This window comes from Lemur catta, chromosome 11 (genome assembly GCF_020740605.2).
Source record: "Lemur catta isolate mLemCat1 chromosome 11, mLemCat1.pri, whole genome shotgun sequence".
Lineage (NCBI taxonomy): Eukaryota > Metazoa > Chordata > Mammalia > Primates > Lemuridae > Lemur > Lemur catta.
This window is the reverse complement of record NC_059138.1, coordinates 4888031-4906136: the sequence shown is the minus strand read 5'-3', so window position 1 is coordinate 4906136 and position 18106 is coordinate 4888031. Positions and strand designations below refer to the sequence as shown.

Genomic DNA, 18106 nt, shown 5'->3' with positions numbered 1-18106 from the left:
CCCGGCAGCGGCGTGCCTGCGCCAGGACAGAGCCACCACTCCTTTGTCACCAAGGCGGTGGTTCTTAGTGATCATACTGTTCTTGGTACCTTGACACCTTGGGCCAGACTGGAATGACACATTTTACTGGGGGCAAAGACATTTCCTTAGGAGTCCAAATCTCTACAAGGATCGACGTTAGATAATACTCTAAAAGGCAGCAGTTTATTCTGGGTCATCTCCCTAAGTGCAGAGATTACAGGTGCAAGCCACCCCCACTGGCCAGCATGGGAGTTTTGACCTGCTGTTTCCGAGCCGGGCCAGGCGGTTCACTACTCCATAGACAACCTGGTGGTTTCCTGCTCCCGGAAAGTCACCATATTGATGCTGAACTTAGTGCAGCCACCGAACCTTGGCATAGCATCCTACAGTCCAGAACTCCTGGGTTCAAGAGATCCTCTCGCCCCAGCCTCTCATGTAGCTGGGACTACAGGCATGCACCACTGCACCCGGTGATACAATGTTTTATAACTGATTGTAAGGCAGATTTCTATTTCAGAAGTGTTAAAAAAAAAGTCTTGGTGATGAAAATATTTAAATAAAAATAATTTAAGCCAAATCTGGCAGTTGCAAGAATTTCTTTAGTAGCTCATATAATCACAATAGCTTACAGCAGTGGCCCCAACCGTTTTGGCACCAGGGACTGATTTCATGGAAGACAATTTTTCCATGGACGGGTTGGGGGGTGGGTAGGGGTGATAGGGGTGGGAGGCAGAGCTCAGGTGGTGATGTGAGCGATGGGGACCCAGTGACGCAGAGCAGCTATAAATACAGATGAAACTTTGCTCACTCTCCCACTGCTCACCTCCTGCTGTGTCCCCCACCCAAGTTTCACGGAAGACAATTTTTCCACAGACATTGGGGGCGGGTCATGGGTGGTACAGAGCTCTGCAGCCTGGTCCCTAACAGTCCCCAATCCTGGGACCACAGGCTTATAGGACACAGAATGAATTTGGTTATTGCTCCTTTCAGCCCTGAAACCTTACTTAACCATCTCACACATCTAAGATGGTTTCTTCATGTTTAAATAGGGTGTCACCCACTTCACAAAGACATTGTGAAGCAGACCAGAACAAGCACATCAAAGATGCTACCAACCATCATCTTCTGGGGTAAGGAGCCCCTCAGTCCCGAGACTAATCCAAGATTGAGAACGTGAACAGACACTCTTGTGGTGGGACCGCTGCCCTGGGCAAGGTTCAACGTAGGACACAAGCTCTGCAGGGCTGGGCAGCTTCCTCTGCTGTATTCACAGCACTTACAACATGGCAGGTGCTCAGGAAACACCTGAAGGAATGGGCAAACTAGACCACGTATTAAAATGACACTATGCTACCTGCAATTAGATCCAGGCCTTAAAGGACCACTCCAGGAGAGTTGAACTTAAGTTTCAAGTACAATATGATGATGCTGGAAGTTCCATTTAAATAGAAATTATTTCTGAGATGAAAAGGGTTGACTGGATGAACTAGATCCACACTTTATGTGGTCCCATATATTTAGTACTGATACATTTTCAGTTCTAAGAAAAAACCCTGTTAATAAGTGACAATATTGTTGTCAAAATTTATTTTTATTTAAAAAGTGTGTTATTTGGTAGGTCTTCAAAGTCTTGAATTTCATCCTAGAATGACCAATGAGAAAACATATTTAAAAGATCCCCAAATAATGGTATGTTCTAAAAATATGATTTTTCATTAAAAATCAGTTGCAAAGCAAAATATTTTATTAATAAAGTCAAAGTAACATTTGCTTAGGTATTAGAAATGGCCCTGTGAAATTTTAACTGGGGAGGGGCATCATTTAAAAAACACTGCTCAACAGACCAGGCGACAGCCACCAAGCTAATTAAACCCCTCCTCCTGCTGACGCTGCTCAAAGCGTGGCGCTCACGCACCTCCACAGGGAACATGGCCTGGGTAATATTCCCCGCCTTTCAATTACTCGATGTTTTGGGATGATGACAGGCAAATCTATTTTCTAAATCACGCCCTGTCTGACATGGACATCAAGCTAGGAACAAGGAAGAACAAAAAAGTCTCTTAAGAGCTCCTTTTCTGGCCGGGTGTGGTGTCTCACGCCTGTAATCCTAGCTCTCTGGGAGGCTGAGGTGGGCAGACCGTTTGAGCTCAGGAGTTTGAGACCAGCCTGAGCAAGGGTGAGACCCCGTCTCCACTAAAAAAAAAAAAAAATAGAAATTAGCTGGACAACTAAAAAAAATATATATATAAAAAATTAGCCCGGCATGGTGGCGCATGCCTGTAGTCCCAGCTACTCGGGAGGCTGAGGCAGTAGGATCGCTTGAGTCCAGGAGTTTGAGGTTGCTGTGAGCTAGGCTGATGCCACGGCACTCTAGCCCGGGAAACAGAATGAGAGTCTGTCTCAAAAACAACAACAACAACAACAACAACTCCTTTTCTTCAACTAGCATAACAGACACAGAAAAGGGTAGTAAGAATGCTCCACTGGTGACCACCACGGCCCGCAACTGCCATTAAGTATTTCAATTAAGGTTTAGGGTTCTGAGGGTAGGAGAGAAAATACCCATTATTGGGGAGTAACTCTCCTCATAGACCCCCAAAGCCGTAACTATCACCAACCCTGTCACCCAGCAGCCGAGAGAAGTTGGCCTGCGAGGCTCCCATGCCTCTTCCTGCAGCCGCGTCCTCCACTGGTTTCTGGGATCTAGCCTGGAACCTTCCTGAAGGCCAAGAAAGAAATTCTCAGGAAGACAAGGTTTTTCTTCCTCAGGCAGCACAAACGAGGACTAAGGTTTGCAGCTATTTTATTTACAAGTATACATTTAACACAATGAAATAAACACTGATATATTGAAGCCTAGTTAATAGTAGTGTAACAATATGTATCATTTTGATGATTACATTATTTTAAACAACAAACTACGCTGAAAAATTAATGTCGATAAAATTCTTGGTCATAATATTAAGAAATACAATATATAAATTGAAAATATGATTGCTTAAAATTTGAACATGGAAGTGAACTCATTTGGACAGAGTCAGAGTTAACATAATCTGAGAGGGGCAGGGGAAGCTCTGACCCAAATGATATCTTTCAGGTTAACAGAAGAAAAATGAAGCATAGTTTCTTAAAGGATAGCGGGCAGTTGGCTTCCTCAGGTAGAATATATTCCCGGCGTCCTCAGGTCCTGCGGTACGATCACATCACTGAACACGAAGACTTTCCTTGTGAAGCCGCCCCATCAATTTTTTCTGCCTCCAAAATTATCCTTCTAAAAACATCAACAGCAGTCTGAAAAAGAAAGAGAAAAAGTTGTTAGTTTTAAAGCAGAACTCTGACGAGTATTTCACCACTCCGACCTGCCCACAATGGAGGCTGAAGAGTTCCAATTTGACCAGAACTTCAGGGCCCTGGACCCCAGGGCGCCATCCCTCCCCCACCTGACTCGAGACCACAACTAACCTCATATTCTACCTCTGACCCCGTTTTCACTGGTCACCATGAGAAGCCCAAGGAGTCCTCAATTCCTGGACTCTCCCCACCACCTCCCGTCCAGCCCACCAAAGCCTTCCCTGGTGCCTTCTGGCTTTCAAGTGTCCTTCTTCATGTCCAGCACTAACTTTCCTTGAGAAGCAGCTTCCCCAGTAGCCCCTTCCCTCTCCCATATCCTTGGCACCACAGGGCCTCGAGTAGGGGAGCCACCCTGAGCTAGCTGTCCCCACACCATACACAAACCACCCTCCCAACAGCCCGCCCTCTCCTCTTTGATGACCGTCTGTCGGCCCCCCTTGGCCACTCAGTCCCATGGTCAAACCCTACTAGTCCTCCACAACGAGGAGTCACTGTCACTTTGGGCAGGAAATCCTTTTTTACACTGCAAGAGGATAAGAATTGTCAGTCCCTGTCCTTTTAATGCAGTCATTGTAATCAGGGAGAAAATCCCTTGGGCAGTGCCTAGATTTTATTACCAATAGGCACCCCTCCTCCATCACCCCAATTTCAAGCATCCCACCACACCACCTCCCAGCTCACTACCTCTAGATATCCTGCATGCACCAGGGGACCCGACTCGTTCCTTACTTCCAAAATGAGACGGTTTGATTAGATGATCCCAAGGATAGAATGAGTACCCAATGAATGTTTGATTCAATTAAAAAACAAAACAAAAAACTCAGGTGTCTCTTACTATCTCAACTCTTACCTGAACTCTCACTATGTATACCTGGGAACTAAACTGATTCAGATAAATCCTCTGCTGTCTGGAATTTGGGAACCAATTATACAGATTTAATACCATTCCTTATCACAATGCAGGAAGAAACAGATTTGATGATCAAGGATACCTGGGTTGAGAGATAACCTGCTAGATATACAAACACTGTGCTGAACCTTATGGAGAATATGAAAGTAAATGATACTGTCTTAAATCTCAGAATTAAGGAGAATAAGAGAGAAGAAACTAGTATTCCTTTCAGCTGGATGAATTAAGAAGGGGTCAATGAGAAGGGGAAACTGAGGAATGGCCTTAAGGACCAGGGCCTTCCTGTAATGGGCCAAGGGCTGAGGTCAGGGGAAGCCAGCAACCGGCGGCTCCAAGCCTTACCGAGGAGTCACACCCCTCCGCACGCTGGAGTTTCCTCAGAGAAATGAAAACCTATTAATCTTGAACGAGGCTCAAACAAGCTCATATGTCGAACACTCCTTCAAAGCTATAACCCCCCCATAGGCATGTAAGTAGGTAAGTAAAGAAATGAGCAAAGGCAAGGCATTTTCAAGTGCCCACTGTTTGGGAGTGGGAGCAGCTTGGTGTGATTGAGAAGTACAGGGATGTGGTGAGAGAAGAAACTAGAAGAGAGCACATCATGCACTGCCCTGGTATTACACAAAGGGCTCTGAGCCCTGTTCCATAATAATGGACAGTCTACTGACAGCTTCTGAGTAGAGGATGACACCATCTGACGCATAGGTTTAGAAAGTTAAGGGGAGCAAAGAGAAATAAACTGGTCAGAAATAGTGGAGGTAGGAGATGTCCCAAGTCTGGGTAAAAGAACATAGGTCTAAACTAAAACAATGAAAGAAAGAGGAAAAATCAATCATGTGAAACCTTCTGGAACAGAATTTATATCCTTCCTAGGACATGCCTTTAAGAAACATCTGCAGGGCTGATATCTGCAATAAATGCCGGTAAAATGGTCCGTAATCATTTCTATGTTAAAAATAACACATACATCTGACTCAGTTTCATCCTACAGAAAAGGGACAGGGTACAGCTACAAAATTAGTGCCAAAGTGATTTAAGATAATTCTTGCTTCTTTTCTATGTCTGGACTGATTTCTGTACCAGCTGTTAATACAAAACAAAAATAGTATGTCCACAAGAGGCAGTATTTCCTTTACTGTTAACTTCTGTTTAACCTACAAATATTCTAGGTCCTGTTGTAAACAGAATACTGACTAAATTTATAAAAACATAAATAGTATCTTCCTAAAGCAACCCAGCACTTGGTATCGGAAATGGTGGAAGGCTAAAAAATAAACGGGAGTGATGGGGAGAGAGGTCAATGCTGCCTAAGAGAAACATAGCACCTGTGACTGATGGGAAGAGAACGTGAAATGGGTTTTAGAAAATAAGTACCTGATTTTCTTTAGCAGAAGATTCCAAAAAAGCTGCATTCCAAGATTCTGCCAAAGCTTTCCCTTCTTCATAACTGATCACCCTAAAGGAAAAAGAAAATTCTAATTAAAATACTTTGCTTTTTATTATGTAAAACATCTATAACTGATTTATGAAACAGGCTCCACTTTCATCAATTTTTCCTTGTGAAGCAGAACCATGCTCTGGCTAAACACTATCATCAAGAATGTAACACAGGAACATTTACGCCCGAGTTGGGGAACAGAATAGACATTGCCTTATGGGGTTATCCATGCTCCAGCAAACTCTTCCAGCTCAGAGAACATGACTGTACTTTCCACTACTCCCATATCTGCAACAATTGACTATTCTACAGCTAGGTTTTAAGCACCCACGGCCAGGGGAAATTGTGAAAGGGCTCACAGTTCAATTCTGTTGTGTGCAAGCTGCAAGAGTCTCTTTCACCGACACTGAACTCCATGGGCACGGGGTTCTTGCCTTTCTTGTTCATCACTGTAATCCCAGCCCCAGGACTCAAAAGAGTATTTGCTGAATAAATGAGTGCTACCTTTGTCTTTTTAGAGTTTGCTTTATGCAAAACAGCATATAGCCCAAAGATAACTTCCTATAAAGTCTGCTCTTTCTAGAGGAGTATGAGATTTATACTGCAGTTTTGCTTCTGCTGTGCCCAACTGTAACATTTCTGGGCAGAAATGCTATAATCAAAATATTCCTGCCATCAGAACAATAATTTAAAATGGCACTTCAATGACTAAATCACCTTTGACTTGATTTTATAAATCAATAATCATTTAAAAGCTACATACCTTTCCATATGCAGGTCTTTCTTATTCCCGACCAACATAATAGGTATTCTATTCATGAGGAAAAAAATCCAAAATAAACTAGTTAGTGCCAGTTTTATTGCTCAGAACGTACTAATTATAATGAGTTTAACAAGAGATTAAAAATACTACTACTTACTGTACTTTCCCCACCATATCCAACAATTTGCCATGGATAACTTTAATCACTTCAAAACTATAAAACAAAAAGTGTGAAATTAGACATCCATTTTAAAGTTTTATTTATTTTTATTTATCGTAAATATTTTTGTAGAGATGGGTTTCGCTATGTTACCCAGGCTGGTCTTGAACTCCTAGCCTCCAGCAATCCTTCCACTTTGGCCTCCCAAAATGCTGGGATTACAGGTACTGTGCCTAGCCTTAATATTGAAGTTTTTATGATTATAGTAGGCAAAATATAAAATGTCATAGACTCACCATTTTAACATAAACTGAACACAAGGAATTCTTTTATTTTTTCCTACCAATCTTTTCACATGTACATATACTGGACGCTCAGTAATTCTTACTGAGAATATTCAAAGTGAAATAGGTGAGACATTTAAATGGGAAAGTCTAATACTGGGCTGACAAACATAAACACGAATTTTAATCTCTCAACTCATCCAGCAAAGAATGAACTATTTAAATTAAAATCTGTAGAACTCCTCTTAGCTGGAGCACCCTAGTACTCAGCCTTGCTCCTCTTTTCCTTTGTAGGTATATGCATCCTCTGGGTGAAGCCAATCTCTCTAGGCTTTGAATACGATCAATATGCCGATGACTCTAGGTTGGAGTTGGCTTTCACCAGCAAGGGCTTCTTAGACCCAAGTCTGCACTGCAACGATGCCATGATGATGTCCTGAAATCTGCCATGGTAGGACTTATACCACTTCCCACAAACCATTCCCACCTTCACCCCAAAAGCCCTTTGTAAACATCTGCCAGCACACCACTGCCTCTACCTTCAAAGCCTATCTAGAATTTGACCACTTCTCACCCGTGTGTCTCCACTGCTGCCACCCAGGCCTGAGCCTCTCCCCATCTGCCTGTATCTTCACGATAGCCTCCTTCCCCTCCAGTCCCTGCCCAGCAAGGCAACCACAGAAATCTGTCCCAGCAGCCGGATGGAGCCTTTCCAGCACCTTCTGCTGGGCACCCATCTCTACTGCGCCCCAGGACTCCTCAGCCTACTCCACTTCCTACTATTCCCTTCATCCTTCTGCTCAGGGCTGCACTGGCCTCTGCTGTTGCTCTAACACCGCAGCAGCTGCGCGTGGATTGTTCTTTCTGTAAAGATCTTGAAACATGCTCCCTCCCTTCTTTTCAAGTCTCTGCTCATATGTCACTTCCCAGACCTCTTTTGTTCACCTTATCAAATTGAGACAACTCCTCCCTATTTCTTATCTGCTTCCTTGCCTTATTTTTCTTGTTAGCACTATCACTATTTCACATATTCATCTTCTCATTGTTTGTCTCTCACACCAGAAATAAGCTCCACAAAGACAGGGATTTGTCTGCTTTGTTCACTGTTGTAGCTCAAGATTTGGAATAAGTAAGCTTGCTGAATGAATTACACATTGTGCTATTTTAAACTATAATTACTTCGATAAAAATAAAAATTAACACCCCCCCCCCAACTCATAGTGTGTCAGGCATGGGATGTGGGTGTCCTGAGTACCTTGGGTTGCATTACGGAACCAGTTTCCTCACCATGTGCTGTGCCTGCCTACATCCTACATTTAAAACCACGTGGCCTCTTGGGAAGGGATACGGTAACCAGTCACGTGAGAAATAGCTGAAAGAACTGGGACTGTGCTGTAGGCAGCTTGGCCCCGGCTCCAGGGCTCCCCACCCTCTTGGTAGCCATGCCTTGTTAATCTCCCTGAGCAAGGGCTAGACCTAATGACTTGCTTTTAATGAACAGAATATGGCAAAAATGAAAAGATGTCACTTCTGAGGTTAGGTTATAAAAGACCGTGACATACATTTTGTTGGAAATTCTGACTTTTCTTGTGTGCTTGCCCTGATAGAGACCACCTGGCAAAGAACTGAGGTGGCCTCTGGCCAATGACCAGCAGGGAACTGAGAATCCCAGCCCAGCAATTCTCAGGGAACTAAATCCTGACAACAGCCCCATGAACCAGTCTGGAAACATCCTTCCCCAACTAAGCCTTTAAATGAGACCACAGCTCTAGCCGACACCTTGACTGCAGCCTCTGAAAGACTTTGAAGCAGAAAACCAGCTGAGCCACACCCGAGTCCTGACCCACAGAAACCATGGGATCGTAAATGTGTACTGTTTTATGCTACAAAATTTTGGGACAATTTGTTATGCAACAATAGATAGCTAATACAGATTTTCATTTAAAACCAAATAATCCCTATTGCTGTGTTCAAATATTTTCATTTTAGTGGTATGAAAGCAAAAAAGCATTGGTTCTCCGGGAAAATTTATATTTTATTTAACAAAGAATAATTTCTCTAAAACAGCAAAGAATGGACTAAAGTATGCGAAGCAAGCCTGGAAGAACTCAAAAGGTTCATTCTACTGAAGTTCTGTGTATTCATTTTATCTTCACAATGGAACTATGGTGTAAGTGTAACAGGAGCATTAGAATCTCTCAGTTTACCCTACTTAAATGACTTGCTAGATTAACAATAGATTGAATGGTTGAAGACAGCAGTTCTTGGATTATTGCTCACAACCCAGTATTAGAAAATGTTATTAATTTAGTGGGTCTTTTAAAAGTAGCATTTTAAAAAAGAAATAAACAGTGCATTACACATCAGTTATACACGTATATTATATGTTCTGATTTTCAATGTAATAACTTGGGGGCTATAGCTAAAAAAAAAAAAGTCCAAGAAACACCGTCTTAGGTAGTGCGAGCATAGCAGAGCACGAAAGCTCCTACTAGCTAAAAAGTACACTTACAGAGAGAGGGTCGGATCCATGTGTTCCCAAACCTGTTTATGCCAGTTAAATTCAACAGAAAGTCATAATTTATCTTATTAAGTTTTGAAATATGACAATACACAGAGTTTTTGTTTCTCTGAAAACTAAAAGTTGAATACTGTGGCCTGACCCACTAAAAGTAGTGTTCCTTAATACATTGTACCGAAACAACTGGAAAAGACTGATGTGAAAAATCACATGAATCTGCAAATAGTTGAGGTGTAGACTGTTTCACAAGTATCTCACTCTGAAGAAACTGAACTGAAAATCACAGCTGATGTACTATGGATATAGGCAATACCAGATGGGTAAACTCATATCCAAAGACGACGATTTGAAGATTTCAGAGGATTAGTGATTGAATGTATATTTCTGCTTTAAAATAAAACCCTGGAGATTCATATCACCTTCTTAATTCTTTCCATTAACCAATGTTTTTAAGTAACTATCCTGACTGCCTCAGATAAGAGAGGTCTTCTCCTCCATCAACATATTCGATTTATAGCTGACAAACCAAGACATTGCAAAATGACGTGACTTGGCCAAAATTGTTAGTGGAGACGATGAAAACCCAAATCTGGGTTCTTTTTCCATCCTTAGAAACTATGAAACAGGATGTATTTTTTCCTTATGTTTAGTCAGAAGGAATAATTCTACAGGGGCCTTATGAAACAAAGGAAAAACCTGGGACTTCTCTTTTATTTCACAAAATGATGAACGATGGCTATAATTTAGGTAGAAGCTATAATAAATTCAATAAAAAGATTAGACAGTTCTGATCAACAAATTGGTTTATTTAGAAAGGTTTACTACCATATTTCTTAGATATTCATAAATACTTGCATATTTCAGCATACAGGTTTCTAAAAAACAAAACAAGCTAGGCGTGGTAGCATGCGCCTGTAGTCCCAGTTACTTGGGAGGCAGGAAGATCGCTTGAACCCAGGAGTTTGAGGTTGCAGTGAGCTATGATGATGCCACTGTACTCCAGCCTGGGCAAGAGGGAGAACTCGTCTCTAAAACAAAAATAAAAACAAAAACAAAACACCACTCCTCCTGATCATGTTTGAGATTTATGAGAATGGACATTCAACTATGAGCTACTAAGATAAAAAGCATTATTTAAAAAACAAAACACATCCATTTTAGTAAGGAGAAACATGGTCAAAACTTGCAAAGGAACTGCTAAGATGACATAGCAAGTTTTTTGTCCTTAGCACTGCATTAGGCCATAGTTTTCTCAAATATATAAAGTCCTTAAGTGAGCAAGTTTTCATATTTTCAAATCTAGCTTTTTGTAGTTTTTAATTTCCCCAGTGAGAAATGCTGTTTTCAGTTGGATTCTTGAATGTCATGTAATCTGTGCCCACCAAAAGAGAGAGATTAAAAAAAAGAATGAATGCATTAAGAAAACTTCCTACTCACAATTTTTATTCCTCAGAGTAACAATTTATAAAGTAACCAATATTATTTTCTTAAAAAATCACGTAGAATAAAATTATACTTACAAATAACAGAACAATCTTTGAATAGTGTTTTTAAGTAAATTAGTGAAATAATGGGAGTTCATAAATCTGACCTTGCAACATTCATCAGATTACTGGTATATTAAATTTCTTCTGGTCAAGGCATTACATGGCAGGCACTCAAATTGAAAATCTTAGAATTTACTGAGCAAATGAGAGCTAAACACAAGGTATGTATATAAAATAAATTTTAAAAATATATAATCTTTGTACAAAAAGGACTAACAGTTTTTATAGTGTGTTTGTAAATGTGATTCACCACATAAACAGAAGCAAAACAAAGATATGATCATCTCAATAGATGCAGAAAAAGAATTCAAGAGAATTTAGCACTCTTTTATGATAAAAATCCTTAAACAAACTAGGCACACAAGGAACATATCTAAAAATTATAAAAGCCATATATGACAAACCCATAACCAACATCATACTGAATGGGGAAAAGCTGAAAACATTCCCATGAACAACTGGAACAAGACAAGGATGCCCACTGCTACCACTTCTATTCAATGAAGTGCTAGAAGTCCCAGCCAGAGCAATCAGGCAAGAGAAAGAAATTAAGGGTATCCAAATTGGGAAACAGGAGGTCAACCTATTGCCTTTTGCTGATGATATGCTCTTACATCTGGAAAACCCCAAAGATTCCAAGAGACTGCTGGACTTGATAGATAGAGACATAGACCAATGGAACAGAACAGAAAACCCAGATATGAAACCAACCACAGGCCGGGCGCGGTGGCTCATGCCTGTAATCCTAGCACTCTGGGAGGCCGAGGTGGGTGGATCGCTCAAGGTCAGGAGTTCGAGACCAGCCTCAGCAAGAGCGAGACCCCATCTCTACTAAAAATAGAAACAAATTAGCTGGTAACTAAAATATATAGAGAAAAAATTAGCCAGGCATGGTGGTGCATGCCCGTAGTCCCAGCTACTCGGGAGGCTGAGGCAGTAGGATCGCTTAAGCCCAGGAGTTTGAGGTTGCTGTGAGCTAGGCTGACGCCACGGCACTCACTCTAGCCAGGGCAACAAAGTGACACTCTGTCTCAAAAAAAAAAAACAAAAAAACAAAAACCAAAAAAAACCCCAACCACATACAAACAACTGATCTTTGGCAAAGCAGACAACAATATACACTGGGGAAAAGAATCCCTATTCAATAAATGGTGCTGGAAAAACTAGAGAGCCACATATAGAAGAATGAAAGAGGATCCGTATCTCTCACCACTCACAAACATTAATTCAAGATTGATAAATGACTTAAATGTAAGGCATGAAACTATAATACCAGAAGAAAATCTTGGAAAAACTCTTCTAGATACTGGCCTAGGCAAAGAATTTATGACAAAGACCCCAACGGCAATCACAGCAACAACAAAAATAAACAAATGGGACTTGATTAAATGAAAAAGCTTCTGCACAGCTAAGGAAATAATCAACAGAGCAGACAACCTACAGAATGAAAGAAAATATTCACAAGCTATACATCTGATAAAGGGCAAAAACCAGAATCTACAAAGAACTCAAGCAAATCAGCAAGAAAAAAAACCAACCCCACAAAAAGTGGGCAAAAGATATAAACAGAAGCTTTTCAAAAGAAGATAGACAAATGGCCAATCAACATATGAAAAAATGCTCAACATCACTAATCAGGGAAATGCAAATTAAAACCACAATGAGATATCACCTTACCCTAGTTAGAATGGCTTTTATTAAAAATTCTAAAACTAACAGATGCTGGCATGGATGCAGAGAGAAAGGAATGTTTATACACTGTTGGTAGGACTACAAATTAGTATAACCTCTATGGAAAACAGTATGGGGATACCTCAAAGAACTAAAAGTAGACCTACCATTTGATCCAGCTATCCCACTACTGGGTATTTACCCAAAGGAAAAGAAGTCATTTCATCAAAAAGACACCTGCACTTGAATGTTTAGTGCAGCACAATTCACAATTGCAAAGATATGGAATCAACCCAAGTACCCATTAATTCATGGGTGGATTAACAAAATGTGGTGTATGTATACCATGGAATACTACTCAGCCACGAAGGACGACTTAAGGCCTTTTGCAACAATTTGGATGGAACTGAAGACCATTATCCTAAGGGAAATATCTAAAGATTGGAAAACAAATATCACGTGTACTCACTATTAAATTGGAACTAACCAATATGCACACATGTGCATAGAGGGAAGTAAAACTCAATGGGAAATCAAGCAGGGGGAGAGGGGGGAGAGATAGGTGAAAACCTACCTAATGGGTACAGTGAACACTATCTGGGTGATGAACACACTTATAACCATGACTCAAGCATTATAAAAGTGATCCATGTAACCAAAAATATTTGTACCCCTGTAATACTTTGCAATAAAAAAGTAAATACATAAAGTGTACTTGTAAGTCAATAAAAAACTAAGTGCCAAAATAATATGCAGAAAGTTTTATGCATAAAATCTAATCCAAGCATTCTTTTCAGTGACAAAAATATAAACATAAGAAACAAGTAGAAAGGTACTCTTCTATCATCAAACGTGGGATATTATGTAGCCATCTATTTTCAAACAGTAGGTAATATGGAAAAACGTATATTACATGATAAGTAAAAATATAAAAACATAAAAAATATATAAAACTGTTCTCAGAGGGGAAAGATATGGACCTTAAAGCAATCACTAAAACAAAGAAATACACCAAGACATTAACAATATCTATGCTTGGGTAATTATATTGAGAGTGATTCATATCCCCCCACCCAACCCCTACTTTCTACTTTTCACATTTCCCCAATTTCCTTTCAGGAACACATGGTTCTGGTATTCAGTTTTGATCAGGTGTGAGCTTTCTCAGAGACTTGGCAGTATGGGGTCTGTTTATAAGAATGGCCACAGTCCTAAAACACTTTATGTAAAGTATGCTTCCCTGCCATGGAGAAAAACGTTAAATAACATACAGAGAAGCTGACTGAATTTTCATTAGCAATAGAATGCACGGTGGTAAGGAGCCTAGACACTTGTCCAATACAGTGGCCACCTGCTACACATGGCTCTTGAGCACCTGAAATGTGGCTAGCGGAACTGAATTTTTATATTTTGTTTAATCTTAATTAATTTAAATAGCCACCTGCAGCAGAGATATAGAACATTTCCACCACTGCAGTAAGTGCTATTGGATAGTGCTGACCTTGACTGTGGAAGTAGAGAGGTGGATATGAACCCCAGCACTGTCATATACTGTTTATGAAGCTTGGGCAAGTTACTTTACCTCTTTGTCACTCAGTTTCTATGTAAACTGCAAAATAAAACATCTCTGGTGAAGGACTGTTTACGGTTATGATAAAATGAAATGAGGTATCATATGCAGGTGAGAGTATAGCAAACCCCCTGACTTGTCCCACACAATCAATAGATGCTAGCCACCCACCACATCTCCTCCACTGGCACTGAGATTTTCAGTCTTCAAAGACAAGCTATCATTAGTGTCCAGAGCTTTCTGCTACATGCAGCCAGCTGTACTGTTCTGTCCAGGGACACAGCCCACTCCTCCTTGTGACAATAGCCCTGATAACGCCTGATAAGAGAGATGACATGAAATGTGTGGCTAGAGGAACCAAAATCCATTCTTACTAATAAAAACAGTGACCCCATTTTTATGTAGCAAAGTGAGACCCTATTACTGAAAGATCTTATTTCATAAATTCTAAGGATAAAATATTCAACACACTGAAATCTCCAAATTGTATTAGAAAGTCTATTTCACATTAATATGGTGAATACCCACAAAGTAAAATCAATTTATGCATTTCCCATTTCAATTAGCAGAAAAACTCAAATCATGTTTAACCACTATTTATCTAGGCAGCTTGAGGTAAGAAATAAAGTTTTTATTCTATGAGTGTAACAGAACATCTATTGGCACGTTTTCCCCCTTAACAACCTGGTTGCTCCACAACAAAAATCATTAAAAAAATATTTAGCCTAATAATTAAATCTAATTGTTACTAGTATAACTATCATGAATCCCAGCATAGTCCTTTAAAAGGATTAATACTATTTATATGTGGCAAATAAACTAGAGCAAGCAATAGGAGTCTTACCTTTTGATTGATGTAACAGAATACACAAGTATATAACCGTTAATATCTATGGAGTATGTCTGAGGAAAGATGGAATATTCATCCTGTGGGGGGAAAAATTACATTTAAGTCTTCATATAGCATAACAACAATCTTTACCCAAGTTTTTCATGTACCACTTGAAGAAAATCAAAGTAAATCAAAGAAAACAAAGTAGATTACAATATTATTCCACAAACACAGTCTATACACAGAAGATTTAAGAATGGTTTGGAGGTGGTAATGTGCTTCAAGCCAATATTCAAAAATGACTCTGGCTGTTCTAGGATTTTAGTGGGAAGGCTGACGACTTCTATAATTCCTGGGAGAAGAGGTAAGAAGGAATGCAAAGATGATTGGTTCTGTGATCTCTTATCAAAGGACAAGCACTACTACATTTCTTCTATGGTTGAAAGGTCTATCTCTTAGACGTCACAGGAAATTTACAAATCCTACTAGCTTATTCCATAAATCTTTGATTTCATATTTGAAATTGCCACATTATTATGTAACCTATTCTTTGCATGTCAGTCCCATTGGTGTGAGCATCAATCTACAGGTTGTTTGTTAGAAGGCTGCCACCAGCATTTGAGAGAGCAGAGGAGAGAAGATAATCAAAACGCTAGACTCAATCGGTATACTCAAACTTTGGGGGACTAAAAATGTTATTTACTGAGCAACTTTAGAGTAACTAAAAACAAAGGTACACATTATACAATAGTGTATTAGTATCCAGCTTTATAAAGAAGCTTTATGAAACTCTGCTTTAGATACACAAATTATTAAAACATACAAAAAGTTCTTATGTCAATGCAGTTTTTATCAGCATGTGTCACTGGTACAAACTTTTTTTTTTTTTTGGAGATAGGGTCTCACTCCGTTGCCTGGGCTAGAGGGCAGTGGCGTCATCATGACTCATTGCAACCTTAAACTCCTGGGCTCAAGTGATCCTCCCACCTCAGCCTCCCAAGTGGCTGGGACTATAGGTCACACCACCATACTTGGGTAATTTTTTAAATTTTTTTGGTAGAGCTTGGGTCTTGCCATGTTGCGCAGGCTGGTCTTTAACTCCTGGCCTCAAGAGATCTTCCCACCTTAGCCTCTCAAAGCGTGAGGGCGGTAGACGTGAGCCACTGCGCCTAGTCTACAAACATTTTAGCTGAAATGTAACTGTCGACATACCACATGTCCCAAGCACTATTAAAGAAAAAAATCATGTCATGCCACCATTAGATTAAGTAGCAGTCTGTTAACCTTGCGAACCCACAGTATGGTTATAACAACTGTTCGTGATAGCCCACAATTACTGCCCTATGGTTCTTTAATAAAAACAACAAAAACAAAGAAAAATTAAGTTTTACTATCACTTCTCTGACACAATAATACGATTAAAAACAAAATCATCAAAGTTCAAATTACCTTTCCATGAAGGGGAAAATGTGGTAATCAAAGAATAATCCGTGTTAAAGCAGCATTAAAAAACAACCAGTTAGAAGGTATAATGGAGGAGGAGAAAGACCCATAGCTGCAACAGCAATCAAAAAAGGGGATAAAATTCCTAAAAATGAATGTAAGAAACAAAAGTATATGATCATATGAAGAAAATCCTAAAATATTCCCAATGACAAAAGACTTAAATATGCAGAATCATCAGGATATCCATTGATTAATACTAAATTAATATATAAACACAATATGATTCTGACAAAAAAGAAACTATACTTTCCGAGAAAGAATAGTAATTGTTAGGGCAGGTGATTAGAAACCATAAAGCTACAGTAATTAAAATAATGCTGTACTGGTTGATGAATGGAACAGACTAGAAAATCCAGAAAGACTCAAATAGATAAGAGAATGAAGTATATGATAATATTGGCGCTTCAACCACTAAGGATAAAAAGTAACCTTCAACCAAATGCATAGGGACAAGCACGGAGCCACCTGGGGGTAGATGGATAAGCTGGACCTCTAATTCACACCTTGGCAAAAATGTACTGCAGAGGAAGCAAAGATTTAAAGATGAAAACTATGTATACAGTAGATGGGAGAATTAAAAAAAAAATCCACTAAAAAAAGATTAATAAATTCAACTGTGAAAATGAAAAAGTTCTTCATGGTTGAAAACCTCTCAAAGAAAGCCATAAACAAAAGACAAACTGAAAACAAACAAAAGCCTGCATCTCAAATCATATATAAAATGCTGACTTTCCTCATATACCAAAGGGGTCTCTCAAATCAACAAAGACTAACCACCCAAAAGGGGAAAAACGGCACAGTACACAGCAGACAGGATAACTCACAGGAAGAAAATACAAATGTCCTTGAACTTATGAAAAACCAAAGCCCTTCGTAAGAAGAAAAATGCATATTAAAGTCATACTGGGATGCTATTTTTCACCTATCAGATTGGCAAATTTCAAAGATTTGATAACATACTGTGTGATAAGGGTGCAGGGACATAGGCACTCTCGTTCACTGCTGGCAAAAATACACAATGCAACCCTATGCCAGCCCATCCCCAGGAAGTTTTCTTATATCCACACCACTGTGTGTCTAAAACAATACCTGGGATGTTCACTGCAGCATTGCTGGTGGTGGCAGGACTGGCAACAAGCTGTTGATCAGGAGTTAGCTTATGACACATGCGGAACAACTGGATATTATGCAGCCCCAGGAGAACAGATGCCCCAACATATTCCATTATGTATGGATATGGAATAATCTCCAAGATGGAGGTGTATTATTTTTGTGTAAAAAGGAAGCAGTAACTTCAAACTATATTTGCATATACAAGTATAAAATATCTTAGAAGTATATACTCGAAACTGGTAAGTGGGCTGCTAATATAGCAGATGGGAAAGACTGAAGTTTTACTATTTACCTTTTTGTGCTATTTTATTTTTGTACCAGTGCATTTCTATCTTTTTTTTAAATTTTAGCTTTTTTAAAAGGTGAATTTGGTTACATTATAAAATTGTCATTGACTCACTTGTCACTAAGTTTAATTA

General features: G+C 39.6%; 1 protein-coding gene across 1 annotated transcript in view; it reads right to left on the bottom strand.

The window, feature by feature from the left end:
• Positions 1-2809: 2809 nt before the first annotated feature.
• RHEB (Ras homolog, mTORC1 binding) overlaps positions 2810-18106 on the bottom strand; it is a 51939-nt gene continuing 36642 nt past the window's right edge. The window contains exons 4-8 of the mRNA XM_045564977.1: positions 15081-15163; positions 6641-6697; positions 6484-6531; positions 5657-5738; positions 2810-3312 (exon numbers count right to left, since the gene is read on the bottom strand). Coding sequence (XP_045420933.1) covers positions 3220-3312; positions 5657-5738; positions 6484-6531; positions 6641-6697; positions 15081-15163 — 363 coding nt within the window. The 3' untranslated portion in view covers positions 2810-3219. The remainder of the gene's footprint in view (positions 3313-5656; positions 5739-6483; positions 6532-6640; positions 6698-15080; positions 15164-18106) is intronic.